Source organism: Phymastichus coffea, unplaced genomic scaffold, assembly GCF_024137745.1.
Source record: "Phymastichus coffea isolate CEN01 unplaced genomic scaffold, Cenicafe_Pcof_1.1 PCOF00066, whole genome shotgun sequence".
NCBI lineage: Eukaryota > Metazoa > Arthropoda > Insecta > Hymenoptera > Eulophidae > Phymastichus > Phymastichus coffea.
The window spans coordinates 1,135,353-1,161,759 of NW_026706877.1; the positions used below are offsets into that span (position 1 = coordinate 1,135,353).

The window sequence follows — 26,407 nt, forward strand, 5'->3', positions numbered from 1 at the left end:
ACGTAGAGTACATGTCATCGACTCCGTCGGCTCAGCCAATAGGCGTTAAGGACGTGGGGAAATTGCCTTATATGGGCAGTGGCATACACCCCGCAGAGAAAGACAGAGTAAGAAAGAGAGAGAGAGAGGGGCTGCTGCTGCACCCTACCCACCCGTATTGCTCGCTTGCTCGCATTTTCTTCTGTATTTTACTACATTTTTCAATTCGGATCGAGCATGAAACTTGGATATTATGCAACTTCTATATATCGATTTCAAAGTTTGTAAATTTCGAAGGAAAAACAAAAGGTGGATAACATAGCTACTTATGATACATCGATCTATTCAAACATTTAATACCTTTACATCGAACTCATTTTAGTTTGAACAAAAATATTTTATATGGTTGATCAAATTTACAAACTCGACGAGTCAAGATAGTATGAAATAATTATTATAAAAGATAGAAAAGAATCCTTGGAAAATTACATTACAAATCTGATAAATATCCAAAAATGAACAGTATTAACATTTATATAATACTTATACTTAAAGAAATTACAAATTAAAAAAAATAAATTTTTCAATCATTTTTTATTTTATTTATGTATGCTAAAAAGATGTCATACAATGAGCTGCTTTACATTCTACTTTATGGATGAATAATGAAATTTCACAGGTTACTTACATTCAGCATTGTATTTTGAACATGATATCGTTATTTACAATCGTAAATATGTACGAAATATACATTTTATGTACATTGTAGTATTATAGCAATGTTTCTTCAGAAAAAAAACCTAGTTCTATAAAACTAATTTATCTAATTTACAATGATCAGTCCGAAACTTCACATTCCATTCTAACAATTCCGTATTTTAATTACGTAACTTATTACAAAATACTACGTAAAGAATGTCATCAAATCATTACAAACTATTTGACAAGAGATAACGTGCTTTCCCTTAAGAATAGATAATGATAACTTGTTTCAATGTTAGTAATTTGAGTAAAAACAGAGTTGATTTCAAAAATTTGTAACTACATTATTCTAAAATTGTGATGTTTCTTATTATCACCATCTGAAATTGTTTAAATAGAAATTTTTTCGAAATTAACTCCATTCTTTTACAATGTCACTCAGAATTACCTAGTTAATTGATAGACTAAAATTAATTTCATTTTACATATTTAAAAATTGTAATAATTCAGAAATAGAGCTTTCAAAATGCAGGTTTATAACGAGATAAAATTTTTGGAAATTTGTCAAATTGGCAAAACAATCATACTCTAAAATCTCGCAGTTATATTATAAAAGAAAGTTTGTCTGGCATATTTGCATTCAAACTATCATTAGTACTATATATATTTTTATTCTAATAGTCACTTCAATTTCTTATAAAACATCATATTTTGAAACCATAGGCTTCACTGATGCTTAGAGGAATTATAAAATCTGTTATATATAAACTTAATCTCTTTTGGTGTCATATGTGAGTTTTTTTATTACTTTACGGAATTTAAATTAACAATATTTTATTTTTATTAATCTTAAAAAAACGTAAACTTTTGACAAAGCGAGCGTAAAATCATAATGTCAAACTAATGTTAAAAAAATTGTACAAGAAAGTATTAATGATACATTATCATCGGATCTAAAATAAGGTGCGCCTGCATTTTGAAGTTATAAACTTCAGGTTATATAATATAAATAATTTATTTTAGCTTCAAATATTCACAAAACATGACAATCATATCATTAAATTTAACATATGTTTCTAAATTATCCAACGGTGTCATTCACAAAAATTATTCGCAAGTGTTATACAGTTGTTATGTCTAATATTTCAAATAAAAATTACATTTAAAAAAAAACGATTTTTTTTCATGCATAATAAAATAAATGTTATTACAGATTCTCAGTAACGATTTGTAACGCGAACTGTACACTTTTTCATGAAATTTTTACCTGATGTAATTGTACCAATTATGTGCCTTGGATTAAGTTGGATAGAAATATTATATTGCAAAAGCAAAATACAAGAACCTCATAGATTTGTTGAGGTGTTAAGTCGTGGCATAATCATGCCATCGTATTTATTTCAATCACGTTTTTATACTTAACGTAACAAATAGTCCTTAATTTATGTAACTATAATCCATTGAGCCACATTTCATTTTATTTCTAGTACTTCATAATCATTATATTAAACCCCGTTTTTTCTTGTAGTCCTCCAAATTTAAAGACCTTCGTGGTCCTGAATCTTTTATACTGGTAATTGGTTTAGGAAGTACATTTACTGTGTTATCTGCAAAAGAAACAATGATAAACAACATTAATGTCTATTGAAAAGACAGATAAGCCATTTTCCTCGGCAAATATCAGTTTTGCCAAAATAAGAAATAATAATTATTACTTACTTGTTATGGGAACTTCTAGATCAATCATAATATCAAAATTATGAGCATTAAATAGGTCTGTTGTCTGCTTCTTCTTAGAGTCAGGAGGAGATTCTTCTTTTTTAATGGATGGTGTTAAGATGGTTTCCGTGGGTAGAGTAGTCTTGGCAGGTTCATCTTTTGAAGTGTCTTCCTCTTTTTGGGAAAACATTTTCGGTCTTGTACTACGTCGAGTAAAAGGATCATCAGTTACTTTGCCTTTGTTAGCTTTTATTTCTTCCTGTAAAAGAATCAATTATCGAACATTTTTTGACATTGTATTGATGTTTGTGATAAATTAAAATGAAGATTTGGAAATTCAATGCTCACCAAAATTGCTTTCTCTGCCTCTTCTACATTTTTTTTTCGATTTCTATCATTAATATATGATATACTTGAGATAGTGGCAGAGCGTTTTTTATCCAGATCAGAAGCTCGTTCTTCGAGTTCGCTAATTTCTACATTCAATCGACTAGCCGTTTCGTCATCTCCTCTACAATTAGCAGCATCCCTTTCACGCATTAACTGAGCTTTTTTCATCGCATAATTGTACGGTGTTCCTTTAAATCGCACTTTTTCCCTTACAATTTTTTCGATATCTTCTTCTTTGAATTCGTACACCATTGCTTCCTTGATGTCTTTTAGTTTTTGATCAACTTCATCTGAGGTAGGCATAGATATTCCTTGCAAAGAGCAAGTTTCTTTCCATTTGAAAAATTCTGATTCAGTAAATTCTTGATTTGAAACGAATTCTAGTCTGAATACTCGTTCCTGAGCTCCATGGCGTAATTTAAGGCCTTTATTTGTTCTCGTACTACCTAACTGATAGATTTTACCAGTCTCACATACGCCACTTATTTCTGCTACTCTGTACACTGGTCTACCATTATTATTTCCAATACCTATTCTTACAAAACATCCTTGGGCAATTCTTTCAAAGAACGGAAGATGTACGAAACGTTCCATTTTGTGACGTGATAATCGTATTTTGTTTAATTCTTCTTTTGTATTAACATAAATTACTTTCTTAGACTTACTTACGGTAGATCTGTAATAAGATAAAAGTAAATTAATAATTATTCTTTTGTAAGATTGTTTTAGTTAAAAAATTATTTAAATACTTTTTATCTGTGTCAGAGTCAGAGTCTCTGGAAGAACTAGACGAAGATCTTTGTCTTGATACTGACTTGTTAGGCTCTTCATCTTCATCACTATCTGAAGAACCACTATCATCCGAATAAATATCGGAAGCTTTCAATTTTGTTTTAGAGCCACCTTTATGATCTCCTTCAAGTTCTTCTTCCTCATCCTTTGATTGTTGTTTTTGTTCTTCCATTTTCTGCTTTTCTTTTTCCTCTGAAAATTATACATTATCAGTATAAATCAATTTTTATGGATTAATTTAATATCATGGAAGTTGATTAACAAAATATTTATTAATACCTCTTTCTCGTTTTTCTTCACGTCTAGCCTTCAGTAAAGCCATGGCACTAGATTTTTTATCTTGTTTTTCTTCAATTGTCTTTTTACGATCTTTACTTCTTTCTTTAAGATCTGGAGCTCTATCAATCTTTTTCTCATCTCCTTTTTCTTTCTTTTTGAACTCTTTTTGTTTCTTCATTTCTTGCTTCCGTGCCATTCTAAGTTTCTTTTCAATTTCAAACCTTGTTCTCATAATATCTCGCTGTTCTATACGTTTGAAAATTTCTTGTTCTCTTTCTTTTTCAGTCATTTGAGCCAGCCTAGCTTGATCTTCAGCATCGCCCATAAGATTTTCATCATATCCATCATTAAATTCTTCCTGACTTGAATCTGAATCACTATCATCGGAATCTGATACTTCACCTATAATATTAAGTAGTTTAATGTAAAATTCATAAAGCTGTATACAAATAGAATAACTAATAATCTTTAAATACAAAACATACCTTCTTCTGGTTCTGAAACCTTTGCAGGTTCCTCTTTTTCACTTTCATCATCACTTTCTCCACTACTGGACTTTGACATCTTCATTTTATTTCTTTTTCCCGATGACTTCTTTTTCTTTGATTTCCCACTTTTGGCATTCCAATCATCATCAGAGTCAGATGTTTCAGAGTCAAAGACTTTGTCTTTTTTAGTTTGACTACTATCTTCAGATTCCGAGTCATCGTTATTAGGCTTTCCTTTTTTCTTTTTAGCTAAGGACAGTAAGTCCTGTAAATTTGTATGAGTGTTAATAATTTTTAAACCATTGAATCATAGTCAATTTAAATTATTTCAGTAGATTAAAATATCACTGAAAATTCGTATAAAGTAAAATTTGTATAAAATATAGATCAAACTTAACTTTATATGTTTAAGATTGTATTTATATTAAAAAAATATATATATACTATATATATTAGGTATTTAACGTAATACCTGAAAATTTATTTAAAAAATGGAATCAAAATATGTAATTATTTATGTTTAAACTTTTTGATTCTAAAGGTAGTAATCGATCAATGTGTAATGCGAGAAACAGATTGGTAGAGGTTATGTTAGTAACATTCAAAAAGCAATACCTAACATTTTAGGTTTGAAATTTGTGTTTGTTCAGAAAAATATCATCAACAGAATAATCAGCTAGATCGTAATAACAATAAAAACTTAAAAATAATTACATTTTCCAAATCAGAGCCGCTCTCTTCTGAACTCTTGCTACTGTCGGAATCGATGAGGGCTTGGCTTTTTCTCTTAGGCATATTTGCCGGATCACCCCACAAGATAAAGGAATTGATTTGTCTGTTAGCTTGAAATATTAATACAAGCGAATTACTACAAGAACTCCGAAACTATCATCAAAGCTTGTTTAAAACCACAAAGTATTTTACTATTTTGAATTAGAATATCCGTCAGGCTGCTTCACTGCCATTCACTTTTCACTGATCTAAGTCCAATAGCCATGACTGCTACTATACTACTGCTACTGCAGTAGTGTGCTGCTCTCTTATGAACGTCGAGTCGACCAATGAGATTCACAAGTCTACCAATGAGACCATCTCGCATCTCTAAACCGTCAAGTGCTGCCATCATCACTGAAGTTTACACGATACGATTAAGTAATTACAGGAAGACCGCGAAAACAAATTAGTTACTTCTTGTTCGCTTTCTAATATAGTTTCTAATTTATAATTATATCTAAATAATGTTTTTTTAAAATTGATCTTAATATTTCTACATTTTTATTTTGAACATACGGTTTCATACTTTTTCACTGAGAAAATATTTCCGCAATAATGTATTAGGTACTTTTATTTATTTCAAATTAAATATTTTATCATCGTTCTGAAGATAATTTTGATTTACGCTACTTTTTATTAGAACTTTTTCGACATATGAAAATAATTTATTTTCCAAATGTTATATACGCCGATTCAAAAGAAATAATGGAAGGATTAAGTATAGCTTTATACAACAAAAATTGTGACGAGTACATCGATATGTGCTTACAAAATATAACTATGAATTCAGTACAGGCAGTAAAAACGGCAATCAAATTTGATGCTAATTTTGTTATACGTTGCTTTATTGAAAGAAATTATTTAAAAACAAATAATCACTGAGATTTTTACGCAAAGTCAATAATCCTTCTAAGCCAGTGTGAAAGTTTGCAAGAATTCCTAGATTTATTAAAAGATATTTTTGTCTCTGCTGGAACAGAATGCGTAACTGCAAATAATAAAAAATGTAGCTTTAAGATTCAAACCGACTAAAGTCTATACGCCGTGTATAATACTAACTCATTGATATAATACTTATACAGTCTTCATGTATAATACTCTCTGCTTCTCCACGAAACGTAGAAATATGGAATGAAACAGTTTTCCCGCCACTCGGGGCATCAATGTTATTATGAATTTTTATTTAAAATTAATAATATTTAGCATTAATTTAAATACAGGGGATGGCGTGGGAAATTATTATCTTAATTTTAAGACCTGAATCGTAAAAATCGAATAATAAATTCTGGAGAAATCAGCTAGTGAATAGGTAAACGGAAAATGCAATTTTCCCCTATTTCCCGTTGATTAATCGTAAATGGGAAATTAACACGTACATCAGGGACAATTAGAGCAATTAATGCCGTTTTCCTTTTTTGGCTAACAATTTCCCGTGAAAACCCGGGGGCTATCTTCGTAGTCCTCTAGATGTGGGGATGGTCGAACCATGAGACTGCCACACATGTATATATATATATACAGTGATAGTGCAGCTGAGATGAATACAACATATGTAGTGTCCTACAAACACAGCAAATCAATCTATCAATTATAATATAGTGGTTACAACTGCGACATAATGTCATCATTGGTGTATATATTTTATGTGAAAATAAGTGGATTTTTATAGCTCTTTTTTTGAGTTTTTATTTTTCTTAGAAAAAAGTATTAGTGTCATTGGATTTATTTGTGAAATTTCGATAATTATAACGTCCATTAGTGGGTAGATACCAACTTTTCGTGAACAATAATTTGAGTAGTTGAAAGCTAAAACAATGAAAATCAGCTTCAGAGATTTTTATAAAATAGATAGTGAATATCAATTGAAAAATATAAAACAATGCATATAAAAATATCGATAGTATTATCATTTAGCATCTTAAACTAATTAAAATTGTTGTAACATTATGAAAGATCAATCTTCATATATAGATGTCTTGATAAAGGAGTTGAAAATTCCAGAAAAGTATTTAATATGCATGGAAGAAAAAATTTGTGCTACTGTACATAAGAAATGGTTAGCTGGTTTTCTAAACCTCAATCCAATTCATTTCATTACCCATGATCAATTCAACCCCGATGAAATAGCAGCACAACCTTCTTTAGATGAGTTAGGTATTGATTGGAGTAGAATTTATATCAAGGTTTATAAAAAAAATCATCGCAATGTTTTTACTCTATCAAGAGAAAGATGTTCAATAACTAGTTCTAAAGCAGGATCTGAATTGACGTTTTCACAGGTGTCACATTATGTAGCTAAAACAAATTATCAAAATCTGTGGAAATATTTCTTTAAAAAACATTTTGGTATATATTTAATAACAATATTTATAGTAAATACTTTTATTACAACTAATATTGATTTTGATTTTCAGCTCTTTGGAACACTTTAGATTGCAAAGAACAAAATAATACAATAGGAATTACAAATGATATAGAGTTAATGAAAGACATAATTAGTCGAATGTATGGATGTATCATTATTCAATTTCAACAAAATAATTTGACACTTATCAAACCGGCAATTCTTAATCGTTCTCATTGCAACCTATTACCTGCTATATTAGCAATGGAAACTGAATCTGCATTTGTGATTTTTTATGAGCAAACTGCTAAATATTCTCTCAGAGAGTGAGTGCATTCAATAATTCCTGCAAAATACTAATGTATCTCAGTAATATTAAAACAATCTATTCTTCTCGATCGTTAGATGTGTTATATACAGTCCTGCTGCTATATCAGTAAGTTATGCAAAACCATTATTTCTCACTTATCAACTTCTCCGATTGTCTAGAGATTTGCATGATTGTGGATTGCTATTGGGTGATGTTACCCTTAGTGATATATTAATAATGGATAATTTCAACATACGGGTTTGTGAAAAAATATTACAACCAATAATTTTTACAATCGTAGATCAGTTAACCACTGAACCTATTTGTAGGTATTACCAAATCTAGATGATAATTTTCATGTGATCGATCATCCAGCAGAATTAGAAAATAATAAATCTGGTGACAAGTTTAAAGAAAAAAATAATAAAAATCAGAGTATTACTAATTTGTGTGAAATGTGGGTACATGGCCAATTGAGCAACTACGATTATCTGACTACTTTGAATAATTTAGCTGGAAGAAGATATTGTGATCCCAGTTGTCACCATGTAATGCCTTGGGTAACTGATTTTACTTCTCGATGTGGAGGAAACTGGAGAGATTTCACAAAATCAAAATTTAGATTGAACAAAGGTGACAGACAACTTGACCTCACTTTCGATTCTGGATCAACAGAAGTAAGTATTTCAATAAAATTGTAATCATATTTTTACTTTAGCTTTAGCTTGATACAAATGATATTTGCAGGTAGGTTATCACGTATCGGATGTATTGTCAGAAATAACATATTACACTTATCTTTCGAGACGTTACTCGAGATCTATTTTATGTAAGCACGTGAGACCCCTTTGGGTGCCTGGCGAATATCCTGCATCTATTCAGAGATTATATGATTGGACTCCAGATGAATGTATACCACAATTTTTCACTGACCCAAGTGTATTCAAGTCCATACACGAAGATTTGCCCGATTTAGAAATACCTAATTGGGCTACATCTCCAGAAGATTTTATTGAAAAACATCGCGAAGCTTTGGAAAGTACTTACGTTTCTGAAAGACTACATCAATGGATCGATCTAACTTTTGGTTACAAGTACAATATTGTCATTTTATAATAATTTAATTAACATGAACATATAAAAATTTGATATTTTTCTTACAGACTCTCGGGCATGGCTGCAGTAAAATCGAAAAATGTGTGTTTGCATCTTGTAGACAATCACATAAATCTTTCCAACTTTGGAGTTGTTCAACTATTTACAAGTCCTCATCCACAAAAACTAGTCTTATCTCCATACTGGAGTAAAAATCCTCCTAGGTTACGAAATTTCCCATACGACGAACGATTGATATCAGGTAAAACCAAAATATTTCAATGAGATCGTCTCTGAAAGGGATACATTATAAAATAAAAAAAATTTTTTATCGACAGGTGTTGAAGAACCCATTGGCAAAACTGGCAACGATGAGCATCACAGTTCTGGCGATGAAGAAGAGGATGTACAAGCAACTGCGACAACAAACACTAGATCATCACCCTTAACATTGAGTCGTCTGTTGAGTCGTTCACGAAGCTCACTGCCTCTAATTGACGATAATGGCAAACAAGAGAAATCAAATGAACAACCAATCATTCTTCCGAAAGACTACAATCCAGCATCAGCGTTGATTCAAGTTGAAACTACTCACGCTTTCATTAATAAAGTCAGTCACAACGTTTATCAACCGAAAATGTCACCCGGCGAAGGTGTTCTCAATCAGAAACAGGTCATAGCAAACGCGAGACTGAAGGAGCAGCAAATACTCGGTTGTCTGATTGTTGAAATATTTTTAGCGGAAAAGTTTCGAGCAATATGGAAAGTCGAGGAAATATCATTTGACAGTCGACTCAATACAAGTTTGAATCTTATAAAAACTTCGTCGAATATATTGCCGAAATGTATACAAAGCGCGGTTATGCTACTATTGAAGATTGATGCAATACCCAAAAGCTATAACATTGATTTTACTGAATCGAACGACAATCCTACGGATTTGACTAATATCTGCAAATATCCGACAGTCACGTTTATGGGACTACCACCACCGTCAGCTCATCAAATCCTTCAGCCCGTATTATCAGGCTTACTTTTGCCATCATCGAAGTACTTACAATATTTGTACGGAGTTGTTGAAATGATTCAAGAGTATAACGATTTGTGTCGCGAGCTCGATCAAGCGATGCAAAACGTGGAAGACGACGAAAATATGGAAAAGACTAAGATCATTTTTCTTTGTAAGATCAATGAGTGTAAAGTGAAAACGATAGCCAATGAATTAGAAAAGCTATTACCACACACTGGAATTGCTACCGATACAAGTATTCAGCTGATAGTTCCTCACGTTAAGCAGATTTTTGAACAGTCCTTGAATGCTGTTCTTGCTGCTTGGCATCTTTTCGATCCTATTGCGAGGTAATATTTTTCTTGTGAAGCTGTCCATACCATCAGTTGTGCATAATTTTTTGAAACATGTTTTTTTCAGAGCACTAGGTCCAAGGGAAACAGCCAAAATATTTTTAGTTCCAATTATGAATTTGTATGATAAAGGCTCACTTATGGATAAATTATCTTTCGCAAGCTCGTTGCCAGGAAATTTGGTTACGAAATTCAAGACGGTTAGATTGTATCATAGAAGTTTTCTCTTGAAACTCATCGTTCGTCTGGGCTTGAAAGTTTTCTTAGAAAATTTCATTACGCCTGTTGTGGAAGCCGTCGGTGGCTACAGGAATCATTTATCAGGATCTCTTAATTCAAATCTCGACAAGGCAGGAACTCTCAAGTAAGAAAATCATTTCGCATAAAATTGATTTTTCGTCTGATGAAGTTCAATATTATATGATCATTTTTAGAGATTGTGATTTTACTGGTAGCAATAGTGACGTAGACATGATTCTTTCACCGCTCGACGAAGATTCTTCTGTAGAATCTGAGCATATTCTATTGTCTTTGAATGAGCCGAAAACCAACGTTCATAATAAAAATGACGCTATTTCAGAAATAACTGATGGTAAGAGCTTATATCTTCATCTTACTAGTTTTGCATATATTTGCATACTATAATTAAACTTTTCGCAGAGGTATTCGTGATGGAAACCGAGGATACATTTGTACCATCCACTAATGCCGAGCTGCCTCAGAGTTTGAATTTTGATTTCAACTTGGATATGGAAGACTTTTCCAGCGAAGCAAAATCTCCATTTTCAAGTAGCGCAAAATCACCAATAATACCAATACCAAAAAGCTTGGATATTTCAGCTGGTAAGTCAGTACCGGAATTCAATAGTATTTGTTGTAAAGTAGGAAGCACAACTACCAGCGAAGATTTGCCTTTTACAAGTTCTTTTACTGAAACCAGCAATGCTTCAAAATATGAGTCTAAGTAAATTAAAAAATTTTGTTTTTACTTTAATTTTATTAGAACTTTTCCAATTCGTGTGATTTTTTTAGTGTTGGAATCGTGCAAGACGAAGTAAGTAGTTCGACCGAGCCTGAATCATCGTTCGTATACGTACAAAAAGAAGACGAGGCACCGATAGCAAGCAGGAGGGATACAAGCAGAGATGATGAACACACAAAAAGAAGATTCAGTTATAACGAGTGTTCTGCCTCGGAAATGAGTGCAGAGTCGGTGATTTGGTTATCACACAGACTTGGACCTGTACTTACATCTCGTTATCTCTCTCGAAATCTATTGAGGATGCTAACACTTTGCTACTTTTCCAAGGAAAATCTGGCACCGAGCTTTGAAAGCTCCGAAAAGATGGACAGTTTCGAATCCAACAGGCTCAGGCTATCGGGCGATGCTAACGCGGCCAAGGTACTCGAGTGCCTCAGTTCTATTGTTGGTGAGTATCACATTGCAACCATTTATTGCAGAGGACTCTACAAAAATGTAATTTTCTGTTAATACTTGCAGGTCTATATGGTGAGCACACGATCGTTTTGCAGTATTTTTCTCATGTAACCGAACTAGTTGCTCAGTGCAAGCGTAAGCTCACGCCAAATTTAGAAGGGGGACTCATTTCATGTTTTGTTTTACTTATTCATGTCATTCCATGTTTGACTGACTCGTCTCTAATGGATGTAATTAACGAAGGGATTGTTAAGTCGATTTTGTTACCAAGTATTCGAATTATTTCAACGACAAAATTCAGCTTTCCTAACGGTTCAATGGCTCGTTTTGTTATGGCCAATAAATATCTCGAAACGCTTCTTTTGTTAGTTATGCGTTTGGGTAACGCCATGGCTAAAAATCATCTGACGATGCCTATTCAACGATTCTTTTCGGCCTTTGAAAAAGTTTTCAACACTGATAAATGTGAAAAAAATGACGATGAATTGGTAATTAGTTCAAGAGAAGTGAAATCTGGAGAGTCTGCTTTCACTGATTCAGCCTCATCATCTATAACGGAAGACGTAATTACTCCCGATTCAAAGAAACATAAGGTAGACAATATTCAATATGGCATATTTAGCAATTATTTATTTGACCCTGCAAAAATTTTAGGCATTCGAAGAGTTGAAAGAAGTTTTTTCGGCTTCTCTTGCCCACAAAACTTACGTGGCACTTTACCGATTATTAAATGATGAAATAATGGAAGATTTGATAAAAAATTACCAACTTATAAGGGACTTGTTTCATGAATTCGAGCAAGAATTACTGTTTCCAGCTTCCTCTAGTGCTCGTAAGTGCCAATTGAAATCACATATAATTGTGTTTCGCTAATAATTGCATATTGTATTTTCAGCTTCTGAAAATAAGAAATTTCTTGATTGTAATGCAAAAGGCTTCGGCAAAGTTTCGACTATAGGCAATAAAATAAAAATTCAGGACTTTATGACAGTCAAACCGCAATCTACTGACAATGAAATGAATTCATCAACTCGTGAATCAAGTCCTTTTTCATCAGTTGGGCGCCAGTTACGGGGAAATTGGTTAGCTTACTGGGAGCACGAAATTGGCCGATCTGACAAAGATACAAAATTCAACATCAAGCAAATAAAGTTGCAAACGTTCTCTGGCCATAGTAATAGTGTAAGATGCTTGCACGTATTGGACAATGAAAATAGTTTTATGAGCGGTGCTCGAGATCGCTCTGTTAAATTGTGGAGCTTGAGGAGTCAGGGAGATGGTAGTGTCGTTTCATCGTGTCAGTACACTTACGCAGGCCATAAAAAGTCTATACTTGCCTTGACTTTCTTAGAGTCCCTTCGATACACTGTATCCTGCGACGGTTCCGTACACTGTTGGGATCCTTTCATGGGCTCTTTTCTTGGCTGCCCGGAGTCGCCAAGACCTATACCCGTTAACGTACTTGTTGCTAGCCCAGCTCCGTCCACGACAATTCTCGCTGCTACTACGGATATAACACTCAGAGTTATTGATTGTCGAATATTTCAATACGTTAATGAAATGAAGGTTTGTTAATGCAATAATTATATAAGCAATCTAGTTAAATTAAGTTTCGTGACAATATTACTAATCATTACTTTGTACAGGTATCAATGAACCCTACTGGATTAGTCAGGTGTATCGCGGTAGCTCCGAGCGGCCACTGGGTCGCACTTGGTCAAGCTTCTGGTTTCCTGACCATCTTGGATATTCGCACGGGTTTAGTAATTGCCTTTTGGAAAGGACACGAATGCGAGGTGAATGTACTATTTTGATCTTTGATTTTGTTTTAAAAAGTTACCGATTGCATCTATTTGATCATTTCATAGCAATTTCTCATTTTAGATACTTCAATTAGAAACTTTAAATGAAACAACAATCATCAGCTCTTCTCTTGACCAAACTATTGCTGTATGGGGTGCAATGGATGGCAAATTGAAGTTTTATTTAAAGTAGATTTACATTTTAAATTCTATTTATAGTTTCTGATTTCCATCAAAAAGCTTAATTAAATTAATGACTTACTTTGCAGGGGTGTGACTGAACCAATACATTGTATGGCAGTTTATGAACAACAACTCATTTCGGGAACCACGGCTAACAAAATAGGCGTACATTCAACAGTCGAAGCTAGTGCATCTTACTCTTTCTCCAAACTTCGACATGACGCTTTCAAGGGAGTTCTAACAACTATGGCTCTTCTTCCTCTTAATAGATTATTATTATTAGGGGCCGATAATGGAAATATAAATTTAATATGTTAAAATATGTAGAAATTGTAAATTATATGTACATAAAAAATGTGTATAATCACTTTACACATACAGGGTGTCCCATTTTAACTTGCCCAATAGGATATCTAAAACTTGGCAAGGTAATCGAAAAATGTTTCAAACGAAAGTTGTATGGTTCGGAGGGGGTCAACTTAAGATAACCTCAAACTTGACTTTGAACTTGATTTTTTTCATGGAAACCCCTATTTTTTATCCCGGATTCGGATAGAGCGGAAAATTTTACGTTTAAATATTGTAATATGTGTGGGATCCAAATCACCCCCACTCCATTCCCAAAGTCATTTCAAAATCAGTCTTACTTTTTAAATAGGACTCCTCATTGTTCATCGCAGGTTTGAATTCTACGTGAAATTGTAAGTTTAGATGATAGGATATTTTGGGGTCTGAATGATCCCCACCCCATCCCCATAGTCATGAATTCAAATCTGCATCAAAAAATGAGGGTTCCCATTCAAACAGTAAGGTTGACCTTGAAATGACTTTGATGGTAGGGTGAGGGGTGATTTGGATCCCACACATATGACAATATTTGAATGTAAAATTTCCCGCTCATTCTGAATCCGGGATAAAATATAGTGGTTTCCATTTAAAAAAATAAAATTGACCTTCAAATAACCTTGAAATTCAAGTTCAAGGTCAAGTTTGAAGTTATCATAAATTGACCCTCTCCAAACTATACAACTTTTGTTTGAAACATTTTTCGATTACCTTGCCAAGTTTTGAAATATTCTACTAGGCAAGTAAAAATGGGACACCCTGTGTGTGTGTATATATATATATATATATATATATATATATATATATATATATATATATATATATATAATTTTTATTTATTTTATAAAAAAATATTTATACAAATTATTGCAATATATTTTTAATCAATCTCAAGAGATTTCAGTTTTTGTCATCTGGGGTTTATATCCATTCTGGAATTCAAAATTTTACACACTGTACGCGGTGTTAGTCGATAGATATTGACATCTGTCAAAACTCTCGTTATATTTTCTTCCTCTTCTTCTCCTAAAGCTTCCAACAAAAGAATTGCTGAACCAGGTAACATATTTAACAAAGTGTAAGATTCCGTGAGTCTAATATTTGGTAAAATAATGGTAAAAATTATTAGTTGCTATTAGCCTTGATTTGTTGATATTACTCGGAAAATTACTTACAGTGGAAAATAGGAGTCTGGTTGATCTGTGTATAGACCAAAAAGAGGGAGTAAATTTCTTGTGATGTCAAATTGCAATTGAGCAGCACCACCATTGTTAAATTGATTTCGGAGAACAAGCTCGTCAAATAAATGCTATGAACGTACAAAATTTGTTAATAATAAATCAGAATCATAAGAATCGAAAATGGATAAAACTTAATTTGAACAATGCTTACTTGATCTAACTGTTTTGCCAAATTTTTCCATGATCGCTCAAATAATGGTAAAGCTAAAGCGTTTTTAAGAGCATGTAATTTATTCACAATTTCTTGAAACATTGGACAACCACTAGGAGTTACAGATAACGATGCTACTTCCTTTTCTGATTGCATAGCGAACCATCTAAAATATAAACAATTAAATTTTTTTTTGTAAATTTGGTATAAATCAGATTCAATATAAAAAACTTACTTTTCATTACTGTATATCCAACTCTTAGCTTTTATTTCTGAAAATATTGAATCATATATTTCTGAAAGAAGCTTTTTTTCTAATCGTTCAAGTAGACTTATAGCTTCATCAAACACAGTAATTTCTCCTTCATTTTCTTCCATAACAAAGTTTTCTATGCTTTCATGCATTACTGTTTCAGCGTTTTCAAATTGTGTTTTATAAAAATACAATTGTAAGTATTGCTATAAATTAAATTGATTATTTTATTCACATGCTTATTGATGATCAGCCATTACCAAAGAAATTGGTTCATTATTCACTTACAACAGTGGCACCCAAATCTTGAAGTACAGTTGTCACGTGATATAACGTATTTAAAATAGACGGTATTAGAGATGAAAGAGGATCTTTGTAGTCTTCATGCAGTAACTGTAGTAATCTCACTCTCCAATCATCTATTAATTCTAATTGTAAATCTAAAAATTGCAATCTGTGACCAGGTTGAGGTAGATGATTGTATCTGTCAGATATTGCACTCAAGAGTATAAGGAATGAACTTGCACATTCAGTTACTTTCAAATCATCTGCGAAACCGAATTGTTTGGACCAAACAGTATCAGAGCTCAAAATTGCATCCATATTTTCAAGAGCATCTACAAATAAAATAAAAAAATTATCAAAAACTGATACAACATAAAAGTGTATTTTTATAAGTAAATGAAATTTTACATTTCTTTTCCATTGTAAGCCACTTCATAAAAATTGGACCTTGAGTAAGTACAATAACAGTGGCAGGTTCTGATAGTGGATAGAATAAAGATTCTCTCAGTTCTCTTTCAAAACCAAGAGATTCATCAATTGCATGGGTAAACAGTGAATCATCAAATTGAATAACATTCAATTCAGAGTTTAATTTTTCAACTGCGAGCTGTACTAATGCTCTCATAAACTCAACTTTACCATTTGTTTTATTAAAACCAGCTGTATAAGCAATTGGTTGAACATATTTATTTACCCATTCTGAATGATCTTTGATCCATGTTAAAATTTGTGTGAAAAACCATTCAGGTTTATCTCTCCTGTTTGTTTTTTTATTACCAGTAAAGTGAAAGAAAAATCTCTGTTTTAATGGACGAACTAACAAAGAAATTGGTAAACACGTTGGAGCAAAGTTTATTGATATACCAGATGACAATGTTTTAATCAAACAATTTCTGTAATACTTCATAAGGAATAACTAATCCATATTAAATTTCAATAAAATCTGAATGTTAGAAAGGATACGGTAGTTGTAAGTGAAATAAATATTCTGTTAAAATTTGGAATCTAGCAAGAGATTCTGGAGTTTGTGTACTAATAGCATTTGCATTAACACCACAAAAAGGCCATTTCAAAGTTTCCAACACATCATTATATTCTCTGTGGAAACATATATTGAATTAAGCAATTTGATGAATTAATTTAAACTGAAGAATATTATTCGATCTTTTTATACAAACCCAACAATCTTGTTATGAATTTCTTTAAACCAAAACTCTAAAGTATCTTTCACATAATTTTTCAAATTGATGCATGATGATGGTTCCAGACTCTGATGAGTTTCTTTTAAAATTAAATATGTAGAAATAGAAGCCTCATCATTTCCAGATTGTAAAGAAACTTCTAATTCAGAACTGAAGATAATAATATCTTGATAAAATATAAGAATAAAATAAAAATATTTTTATTTATATGAATTTACCTCAAATCTTCAATAAATTTAACAAATTGCAAATACAATGACGATCGTTCCAGATAAGAAATGTCATCAATGACATTCTGCAATTCTGATATTTTGTTTTCTTGACTAAGTCTTTCAACAATTTCCATGGAGGTTATTTTACAATTTTCTTTAACTTCATCTATACAATGAACAATTAGATCAACTTCTTCAACACCTTCTTGAATTTTAGATGGTGCTTCAGAAGATGCTAATGAAAGCTGAAGAAAATAAGAAAACATATAACACATACTTCTTATTACTTGCAGACAAAATCATTACTAAAAATGTTGACAAACCAATTCCTCCACTTTAGTTTTGTCATACTGTAGTTTCATATGCAAGTGTTCAATTGCTTTTAGATTATTCAATGATGAGCCTAATTCTTCATTAAACTTTTTATTTACTTTAACCTTAACGTTCATTTCGAAACTGCAAAGTAAACACTTTATTTTCAAAAATTTAAATGATATATTATACTATTGCCGTTTTGAATATAAATATTCCAATTGATAAATCAGCTCAATAAAGAAATCTTTGTTTTAAGTAATTTTTTGCCATAGAGAAAAACGTAGCAAGATAACTATTTCCCTTTAAACCCATTCTTTCTTACAACCACGTGACCGCTACGCTCTATATATATATATATATATATATGTGCATATGTCATTACAGTCTGGCAGACGATGCATCCGTTTGACTGCTATAGAGGAAATTTGTAGAAAATGATTTATATATACTCTACAACAGAAAACTTTTGATTTTCTACAAATGTTCAAGCTTTATCTGAAATTCTAATTTTATTTTAAGTCATGATTGATTGATAAGGACAATTTTCCTTTTACAAACAAATGTAATTTAGTTAATTATCCTTACCGAATTGTATAGGTGGCGTAATTGTAATCCACTAAAAATAGGTCTGAAATAATTTGAATAATTAATTGTCAATATTGTTACGAAAGCCATAATTCAAGGTGTACGTATCTATGCGGGACCGGGGCCTTAATTTTCTGCTGGTAACGAAATATCATATATTTCCAATCAGGTAAAAGTGAAAGTGAGTCATTAGGAAAGGACTACCTTTTGTTTTACAATGCCTTTTAGAAGTTAAAGGACAAAAGTAGGTATAACTAATTTGACATTCATACTTTTTGTATGAACGGAATTAGTAATAAATTTAACAGTTTTATTCACAATCGCTTACTATATATATAAATAGAATACTGATTATATAACGATTACTTTACAATTTTGTTAATTGAAACCTATTTCATTGTTATAATCAACGCTCTAATAATTTTAAATTGTTTTTTTAATTCTTTTAGTAGGTGGATGAGCATTTTGTGAAATATTTTCGTCGTTATCCGAGTCTAATTCGCCGCTACTGTAATAATATTCATCAATCATCGATACATCGTAATGAATATTATCTTGCGTAGCAGTGACAATATTACTTAGGTCTACTAATTCTAAGGAAGCGTCATTTTCACCATCAACACATTCATTATCTTCCGGCAGGTCAATTACTTTCTGCCGGTTTTCGCAACTATCCCCCTTTGCAATAGCCAGAAAAATCAACATTTTAGTCCGTGCTTTTTGCAACTACAAGTATTCTTACACCGTTTTTTAGAATTGCACCGGATGCTTTTTAAAATTTCGTTTTCGCTTTTATTCGTTCATCGGTGTCTTGTCTACTGTTGTAAAAATTCTGACTAAGTAAAGATTTCGCTAAAGACATATGCGAAATAATAACGTCTTCATTTGAAATTGGAATAATAAATTCGGATTGAAAATGATCTTGTAATTTATGTTTTAGCATGAGCAAATTTGGTGATTCTGTGTAATCTGTAGTCTCATTAAAAATATCGCGAAGAGAAAACTGATCCTTATCTTCATTATTTGAAATATAATTAATTATGACATTAAAAATACTAGGTACACTTTCATTCAACGATTTGCGACAAAAGATTTCAAAAGGTGGATGCTTTATACATTTTCTATGGTAACCAGCTTTAACTTCAACTAAAGAAGGAACAAGCGCTAATCGACTTTTAAAATTGTTAGCTTGTGCACTATCTATATTTGCATATTTTTTCAATAAACCCTCCTTGAAGCTGTCGCGAATTACATGTGATACTTTGAGTCTACTTTTTACTAACGGTTCGGTACAAAAGAAGCAATTATTTGCAAAATCAAATTTCGATTCCTTATTACACAGCGAAGTGCTTGGTTGGTTATTTGGTTTTGGAGAGCTATACTTTAAGCTATTTTTCGCACCGTACATTTTAGAGCAAGAGGTGTGTACTACTATTCTATCACGCTCAGATAAAACTATCTCAACTACCTTGTGTCCTCTAACTTTACTCGCTTTTATAAGACTTAGGATTCCTCTTGATAAAACAGGTTTCGTTGATTCTCCTGCCAAAGGTTTATTACACAAAATGCAGTTTATTGCCCATGTATCCTCAGCTGCAGTTATTTCGGCCATGATTGAAACCTTGCAACAGTTATTTATAATAAATTAAAACCAAAATAATTTAATTTATTGTGAAAACTAAAGCAAGTATGCTATTTCATTACGTGTATTTTTGGTTTTCATTTTGAAACGAAAAGACAAGGTAAGTTGGAGAAAGTGCTGAACAAAAGTAGATAGAAAAATGTATTCAAAAGGGGCTTCGAAGATACAGTTTCCTTTGTATAACTTAAAACGCAAAAATATTCTCCAAAATGCGCTCCAAAACTACACATTAAAATTAATTGAAAACAATATCGATCAACACTTTTCATTAATATTTCACTATAATATTAACGCAAATTTTTTTACATAAACTAATGACGCTAAACAGAATATCTCACGGTGCATTATATTTTACATGAATTAGCAGCTTACCTGTTGTGTAATCAATATTCAATAGTAGCTTCGTTGTAAATACTGTAATTTAATACAGCTAAGCGCTAAAAATGGGAGCGGACCCCGCAACTCTTCTCACGTTATATAAAAGCTATGTAAGATCTATAATCGAATACGGCCTATATGTGTACTACCCAAAACGCAAGGACCAACAAAAAAAATTAGAAAAAATTCAATATAATGCCATTAGACTTGCCTTAGGATTTCGTATAACAACTCCAACAAAAATTCTGCTAGCCGAAACTAAACTCCCGCTCATTCAAGAAAGAGCCAAATTCTTATGCAACATCTATATATCAAAAGTTCTATCGAATGAAAATTTATTAGTAAACAAAACCGTTAACAAGTACTATTCTCAAAATCGAAAAAACAAAAGGAAAAAGAAAAGATTATATGAGTCGTGTATTGAAAACGTAATCTCCCTGTCTAAAAATTTGGTAAAGTCGCGTAATTATAATATGTACATACACGACTACAACACTGTCATGAACCCAGTTCCACACAGCAAAATAACTAAACTTAAAAACTGCAAACACAATGACTTAGTCAACATGTGTAAATACTTAGATTCCTACAATACCAACATTTTTTATACTGACGGCAGTAAAAGCGAAACAGCCCTTTCGACAGGGTCCGCATGCGTTAATGTAAAAGAGAACATTTTAATTAAAAGAAGCTTGAATAAAAAAACCTCAGTGTTCACGGCTGAATGTATTGCGATAAGAGATGGATTAGATTTAGCTCTCAACAACATCGATGCCTGCAATGTCATTATCTGTGACTCGCTCAGTATTCTCCAATATCTACAACATCCCCTCCTGAATGTAAGGACAAATCCATATCTATACGAAATCAAACATAAGTACTTTGAATTCCAACAACGGAAAGGCGAAAATGGAGGTATTAAAATTTATTGGATACCATCGCACACAGCAGTCACAGGTAATGACATTGCAGATGCACAAGCTAAGCAAGCAGCAAGTAGCAGGCCGACCGATCTAGATAAAGTGCCCTTCTCGGATTTGAAAAAACACTTCAAACTCGCTATGAAGGAAAACACAAAAACCTTACTTCTCAACACAAACCCTGAAAAAGGAAAATTGTATTTTGATCACTACTATAGTTGTGACGTCGGGGTCACTCTCAGGTACGCTTGGAGCAAGCGTAAACTCAGGGTTGCTCTGATTTGGCTATCGTGTAACACACAAGCCGGGACGAGCAATATTGTTGCGTTGAGAAAACTGTATGCTAACGGGGAATGTAATAACCAAATGTTATTACGAACACACCAGACTCACGCTTAATGTGTTCTTAAGGGACTTTAATGGAAATTCACCAGACTCACGCTTAATGAATTTCCAAAAGAAAGGCGGATTACTTAAAGAAAGAAAAGGATAGCCAGGTTTAAGATTTTACTTACTTTTATTTTATCAATTTAGTTATTATTAATGTTGCGTTCTCTCTCTGCTCTTTGGCCTCTTTCTCTCTCTATATGTTCTGAATATAGTTGGGTGATTTGATGCTTGCTCCGGGACTCGCTCACTAGTAAAAACTTCTTATTACGGACTTCCTGGTGCTCACTCCGCACTTACTCTATCTGAACTTGACTTCCTCTAACTTAACTGACTGAACTGAACTTAACTTCACTTAACTTCCTCTCCAGCCTTGTACAGAGCTTTTTATAAGCCGTGGGTGGTTGGGTGGAAATCCCTTTCCTCAGGCCCATGAAGCGATAACGGCTAAATTTTGTATTGGTCGGAAATTTTCTAATCATATCCAGAATTTCTTTATTGGTCTGTGGGCGTGAATTTTCAGAGAGAGAAAGGGCGGTCCCTTTTTAACTTGGGCCCTTTTCTCCAGAGATGGCTCTCGGAGTGCCACTTTTAAGAGCAAGAGTAACGCTATAGCTTATAATTACTTATACATAATTGTACTAAACTTAATTAATTATGACGATACATAGTGACTATTATGAACATTCAGAAAAATTCAAACCTTTTACGATTTATTATAAAATACATTATTGTTCTATTTATTGGTTATTCGGTGACAAAAAGGTGCGCATTATAATGGCTTACAAAATTGATGAAAATCTATTTAATATTACGGATATTTTCTTAAAAATCGGTGGGAAAAAAAAAGATAGATTGCATTTTTATGGTCCCCTTCCATTATCGGCGTGATAACACTTCACGATGTATACGCGATGATCGTAGGCCCCTGTCAACACATACGTGTGGGACAAAGCAGGATAGAGCGTTGATTGTAAGCTTGAGTACGCAGGCTCGGGCCACTATCAAAGTTTATATTTCGAATGCGTTTTCATCGTGGGAAATCAGGAAGGTTCCCACTCCGTTCGTCATATTTAATAATTAAATATAAAAAAAACTAAGTTATGGCTAGCCGTCACACCCCCACACTTAAACGATTGCTAGAGGAGTGCAACGAGGAAGAGCAATCGAAATTTTTATTCTAATTATAAAGATCTTGTCGTATCATGCTGTAATCAAGGTTTTATTATTATTTTTATTATTTTATTAATCTCGAAGATCTTACCCTAACATGGGAGGAACCCAAACGATGGTTTAACTGCTTGAGATTGTGATGCTGGAATCGAATTACTCTGGTTGTGTTGTGTTATTTCATTTTCTGTTGTATGTAGAGTCGGATATAACTCCTGTCCAGGAGCGGTGGCAATATTTGCTGGTGATTCTACATCCCTTTTCGCTTCTGTGGGTTTTGGTGCTAAATGTATCAGAAACGTAGTTAAACTGTTCCATATGGCCCCAATCAGATGAAAAGACCATCCATAAATGCTATGTAGAGTTATTCCATTGATGAGGACTTCTATTAATTTTTTTGTAGTTTGGACAATTAGTATAATTGCAAGTATACCGGCACTGAAAGTACCAAAGGTCATAAATTTCATCCACATTTTGCTCCAGGTATTGACTATTAACTGCTCCATTACATTCTCGTTCATTAACCTTCCAATTATTCCATTACTGTCTCTTATGGTGTGTCCACGAATTTCTCTGGTTACATCATTTATTACTGCAGGTTGCTCCAAGGGGAACAGGATTCTGTTCATTAAATCTTGTAGATCCTTTTCTGTATATATTCCGCTGGTGGCTAGTGAGGGAATATTCTGGTACTTCCAAGTTAATCCAGAAAAAGGCTTAAGAGTGGTGGGAGTTTTTGCTTCTACTGCTCTTGGTAAAAACTTATACCAGTCATCATTAAAGTAAAAAAATGTGGGTAGGAGAGCATTACAATCAACTACTGTCCCATAAGCCTTCAAAATATGTGTTTTTGGAGATAAAAATTTGGTATGGTTGTTATGGATTACTTTTAGTTCAGCATAACATTCGTCTCCTTGCGATACCTTCACATCAACGGGTATACACTTAACGATGTGTACTACCTCTCCTGCTGTCACAGCCATGTATCCGGGTCCTTTCATGAGATTATAGGCAAACTGATCGGGAGATTGACTAGCAATTGCAAGTGCATTTTTCATAATTTCTCTTTCTTGCTTACAGCGATGTACGACAACATCCTTGTACATACGACTTAATTGTACTTTTATGTGACGTTCTACATATACAAATTTAGAATTTACATACGCAAATATATCTAGGTTGTTCATTGATATTTTCTTACTTAGAAAAAATGCATTATTTTCGACAATATAAACGAATAATTTTGGGTGTTCAGTAACTATAATTTCGTAACCACATAGATTACGTTTAGATTTGGATATTAACGCAAAAGCAATGTCTTGTGTTACTAACGAGTATAATGTTTGTTCTATTTCACCTTCAATTTGATTAGCTGTTCCTTCATACAATATTTGATACCGATTAAATTTGCATACATCTTTAGGTACACTTTCCCAAAAAGTGTATCCTCCTTCAGAATCTACACAATGTTCACTACCTAAAATACATCTAACGCCACTACGTAATATTATTTGGTTATTATCTAAATCGACAGAAGCGGTGTATTCTTGTAAAGTTACTTTTATTTTAGCTTGGACAACTACGGAATTCCAGCTTCCATAAGCATCGGAATAACTACCATAGGTACATTCTCCATTATGATCTACACTTCCTGCAAGTATAGCGGGTCTAACCGTGGTTTGATTAACTTTAATATCTCGAAATACATGTGAATTGTCAAAATAAAATGTACCGCTTTTGTGTAAATCATAACACGTTTGTTGGCTTACATCCATTAAATATTCTATTGCGCCATTCTCTATTATGGAATTATATGAATGCATTCCACAATAATAAACAGTTCGGTCTACTTGGACTTTACATTGAATCACTTGAGCAGTTTCATAGTTATTTAACTGTAACAATTGAATGTACTTTCTTGTTGCGTTTATTTTTGTAGAAGGCATTTCACATTCTTCCACACTTAATAAAGATATAGTGGTTATATTAAGAGATCTTGCTCCGCAGTCGTATCCTATGATGGCTGTAACTGGATTAGTTATTGTTAAAAATATTAGTGATAACAGAGAAGAATGCATCATGTTTTCGGTTCTGTAATCAGAAAATATTTCATTATATGTTCCTTTTGATCTTTTGTTTGTTTCATAATATATATATATTTTGTTTTATGATTTATCTCATTTTATTTTATATTATATTATATTTTTCCTCTCTACCCCTTTTTCTATTTCGGCTTATTTTCTTTGGTTGATTTGTTTATATGTGAAATTCGGAGTCTATTTGAATGAACTATTTTTGTGCCCTTTTTAGTCTCTATTTTTACATTATGTTTTGGAAGAATACCAACTATTTTATAAGGCCCTGAGTAATGATCCCCGAATTTCCCTGGTTTAGGTCCGGATTTTAAGAAAACGTAATCACCTAAACTAAAGTCTTTTGGATTTATATGTCTATCGTAATATTTTTTTGATTTTTCTTTAGAGCTAACTAAATTTTCGTAAGCTAATTTTCGTATACTACATAAACGCGCAACTAAATCTATTATATATCCTTTATATGTAGGTAACGTATCGCTTTCACGAAGGGGATTATTTGAGGGCATTCGAGCTAAGCGGCCAAATACAACTTCATACGGCGTATGTTTGGTACTTTCTTGTACACAGGTATTGTAGTTTAGGATAGCTAGGTCGAGCCAATCATCCCAATCGTTGTCAAGATCGGTGTATTGCTTTAAGTACTCAATTAACACGTGATGATATCTTTCTAGGGAACCGTTCGACTGAGGCATGAATGCTGTGGTTTTTAATTTCTTTATTTTGAATCGCTTGGAAATACGCGTCATTAGCGAACTCAAAAAATTTCTGCCTTGATCAGTAAGCACAGCTTTCGGACATCCAAAAACACAAATGAATTTCTTAAGAAATGCATCCGCTATTGTTGATGATAAGGTGTCTGCTAATGGGACAGCTAGACAAAATTTACTTAATTGATCCTGTAAGGTTAAAATGTATTCGTTTCCTTTTATTGTTCTTTTTAGAGGGCCTACAATATCCATAGCAATTTTATCAAACACTGTAGCACATGTATCAGTTATTATCATAGGTTGTTTGGTTTGTAAACGAGTTAATTTCTTTAATTGACATTCTAGACACTGTTGGATTCGCCTTTGTATATCGTCTTTTAGATTTTCCCAATAATATTCTTGTCTAATCCGGTGAAAGGTTTTTGAAACGCCACGATGTCCTCCAATTGGGGATTTATGGAATTCATAAAAGATTCCGTCGCGTTGTTCTAAGGGTACATACTTTAACTTATCTGTACAAATTATTAATTTTATTCCACTATTTCTAAAGACACTATCTAATAAATACTCTATTTCTATCCAACTTAAATTTTCTACATGTTTACTCTGAGCAATACAGACTTCAGTTTGATTAGTATTAATTAGTAAGTCTCTTAATATTTTTAAAGTAATATGTATATAATCCTTAATATAAGTTAACGATTCTGGGCGGTCTCCTCGTATGCAGAGTCCAAATTGATGATAATTCTTCTTCTTCTTTTCTTTTGAGACTTCACCCACTTGTAAGATTACCTTAGTATTAATTTTCTTATTTTCTATTAATTTTCGAGCGCCTTCATCACAAGGTTGTCCATTGCTGCT

The 26,407-nt window shown here is 32.7% G+C and overlaps 3 protein-coding genes across 4 annotated transcripts; 1 reads left to right on the top strand and 2 right to left on the bottom strand.

Annotated features, from left to right (window-relative positions):
• Positions 1-585: 585 nt before the first annotated feature.
• Positions 586-5,401, bottom strand: LOC131667453 (RNA polymerase-associated protein RTF1 homolog). Of its 2 annotated transcripts, XM_058940875.1 has the most exons (8): positions 5,274-5,401; positions 5,064-5,191; positions 4,347-4,614; positions 3,862-4,263; positions 3,540-3,774; positions 2,749-3,466; positions 2,401-2,659; positions 586-2,288 (listed from the first exon to the last, which is right to left on the bottom strand). In XM_058940875.1, the coding sequence occupies exons 2-8, from the start codon at positions 5,142-5,144 to the stop codon at positions 2,182-2,184; spliced, it is 2,070 nt and encodes a 689-aa protein (XP_058796858.1). In that variant the 5' UTR covers positions 5,145-5,191; positions 5,274-5,401; the 3' UTR covers positions 586-2,181. The 2 variants fall into 2 exon arrangements, with proteins under 2 accessions (XP_058796858.1, XP_058796857.1); XM_058940874.1 differs by having other exon boundaries at positions 5,064-5,401.
• A 1,293-nt stretch (positions 5,402-6,694) lies between these two features.
• LOC131667434 (WD repeat-containing protein 81) lies at positions 6,695-14,691 on the top strand. Its single transcript, XM_058940837.1, has 17 exons — positions 6,695-7,469; positions 7,538-7,793; positions 7,873-8,035; positions 8,107-8,454; positions 8,525-8,871; positions 8,941-9,134; positions 9,211-10,231; positions 10,302-10,598; positions 10,669-10,826; positions 10,895-11,198; positions 11,267-11,664; positions 11,736-12,265; positions 12,327-12,504; positions 12,568-13,238; positions 13,319-13,468; positions 13,557-13,663; positions 13,744-14,691. Exons 1-17 carry the CDS (start codon positions 7,070-7,072, stop codon positions 13,973-13,975), a joined length of 5,754 nt encoding a protein of 1,917 aa, XP_058796820.1. The 5' UTR covers positions 6,695-7,069; the 3' UTR covers positions 13,976-14,691.
• Positions 14,692-14,885: 194 nt separating this feature from the next.
• Positions 14,886-17,955, bottom strand: LOC131667484 (RAD50-interacting protein 1). Its single transcript, XM_058940913.1, has 10 exons — positions 17,670-17,955; positions 17,353-17,591; positions 17,111-17,284; positions 16,896-17,030; positions 16,341-16,825; positions 15,936-16,264; positions 15,630-15,853; positions 15,395-15,560; positions 15,178-15,311; positions 14,886-15,096 (listed from the first exon to the last, which is right to left on the bottom strand). Exons 1-10 carry the CDS (start codon positions 17,793-17,795, stop codon positions 14,913-14,915), a joined length of 2,196 nt encoding a protein of 731 aa, XP_058796896.1. The 5' UTR covers positions 17,796-17,955; the 3' UTR covers positions 14,886-14,912.
• Between the last annotated feature and the right edge of the window lie 8,452 nt (positions 17,956-26,407).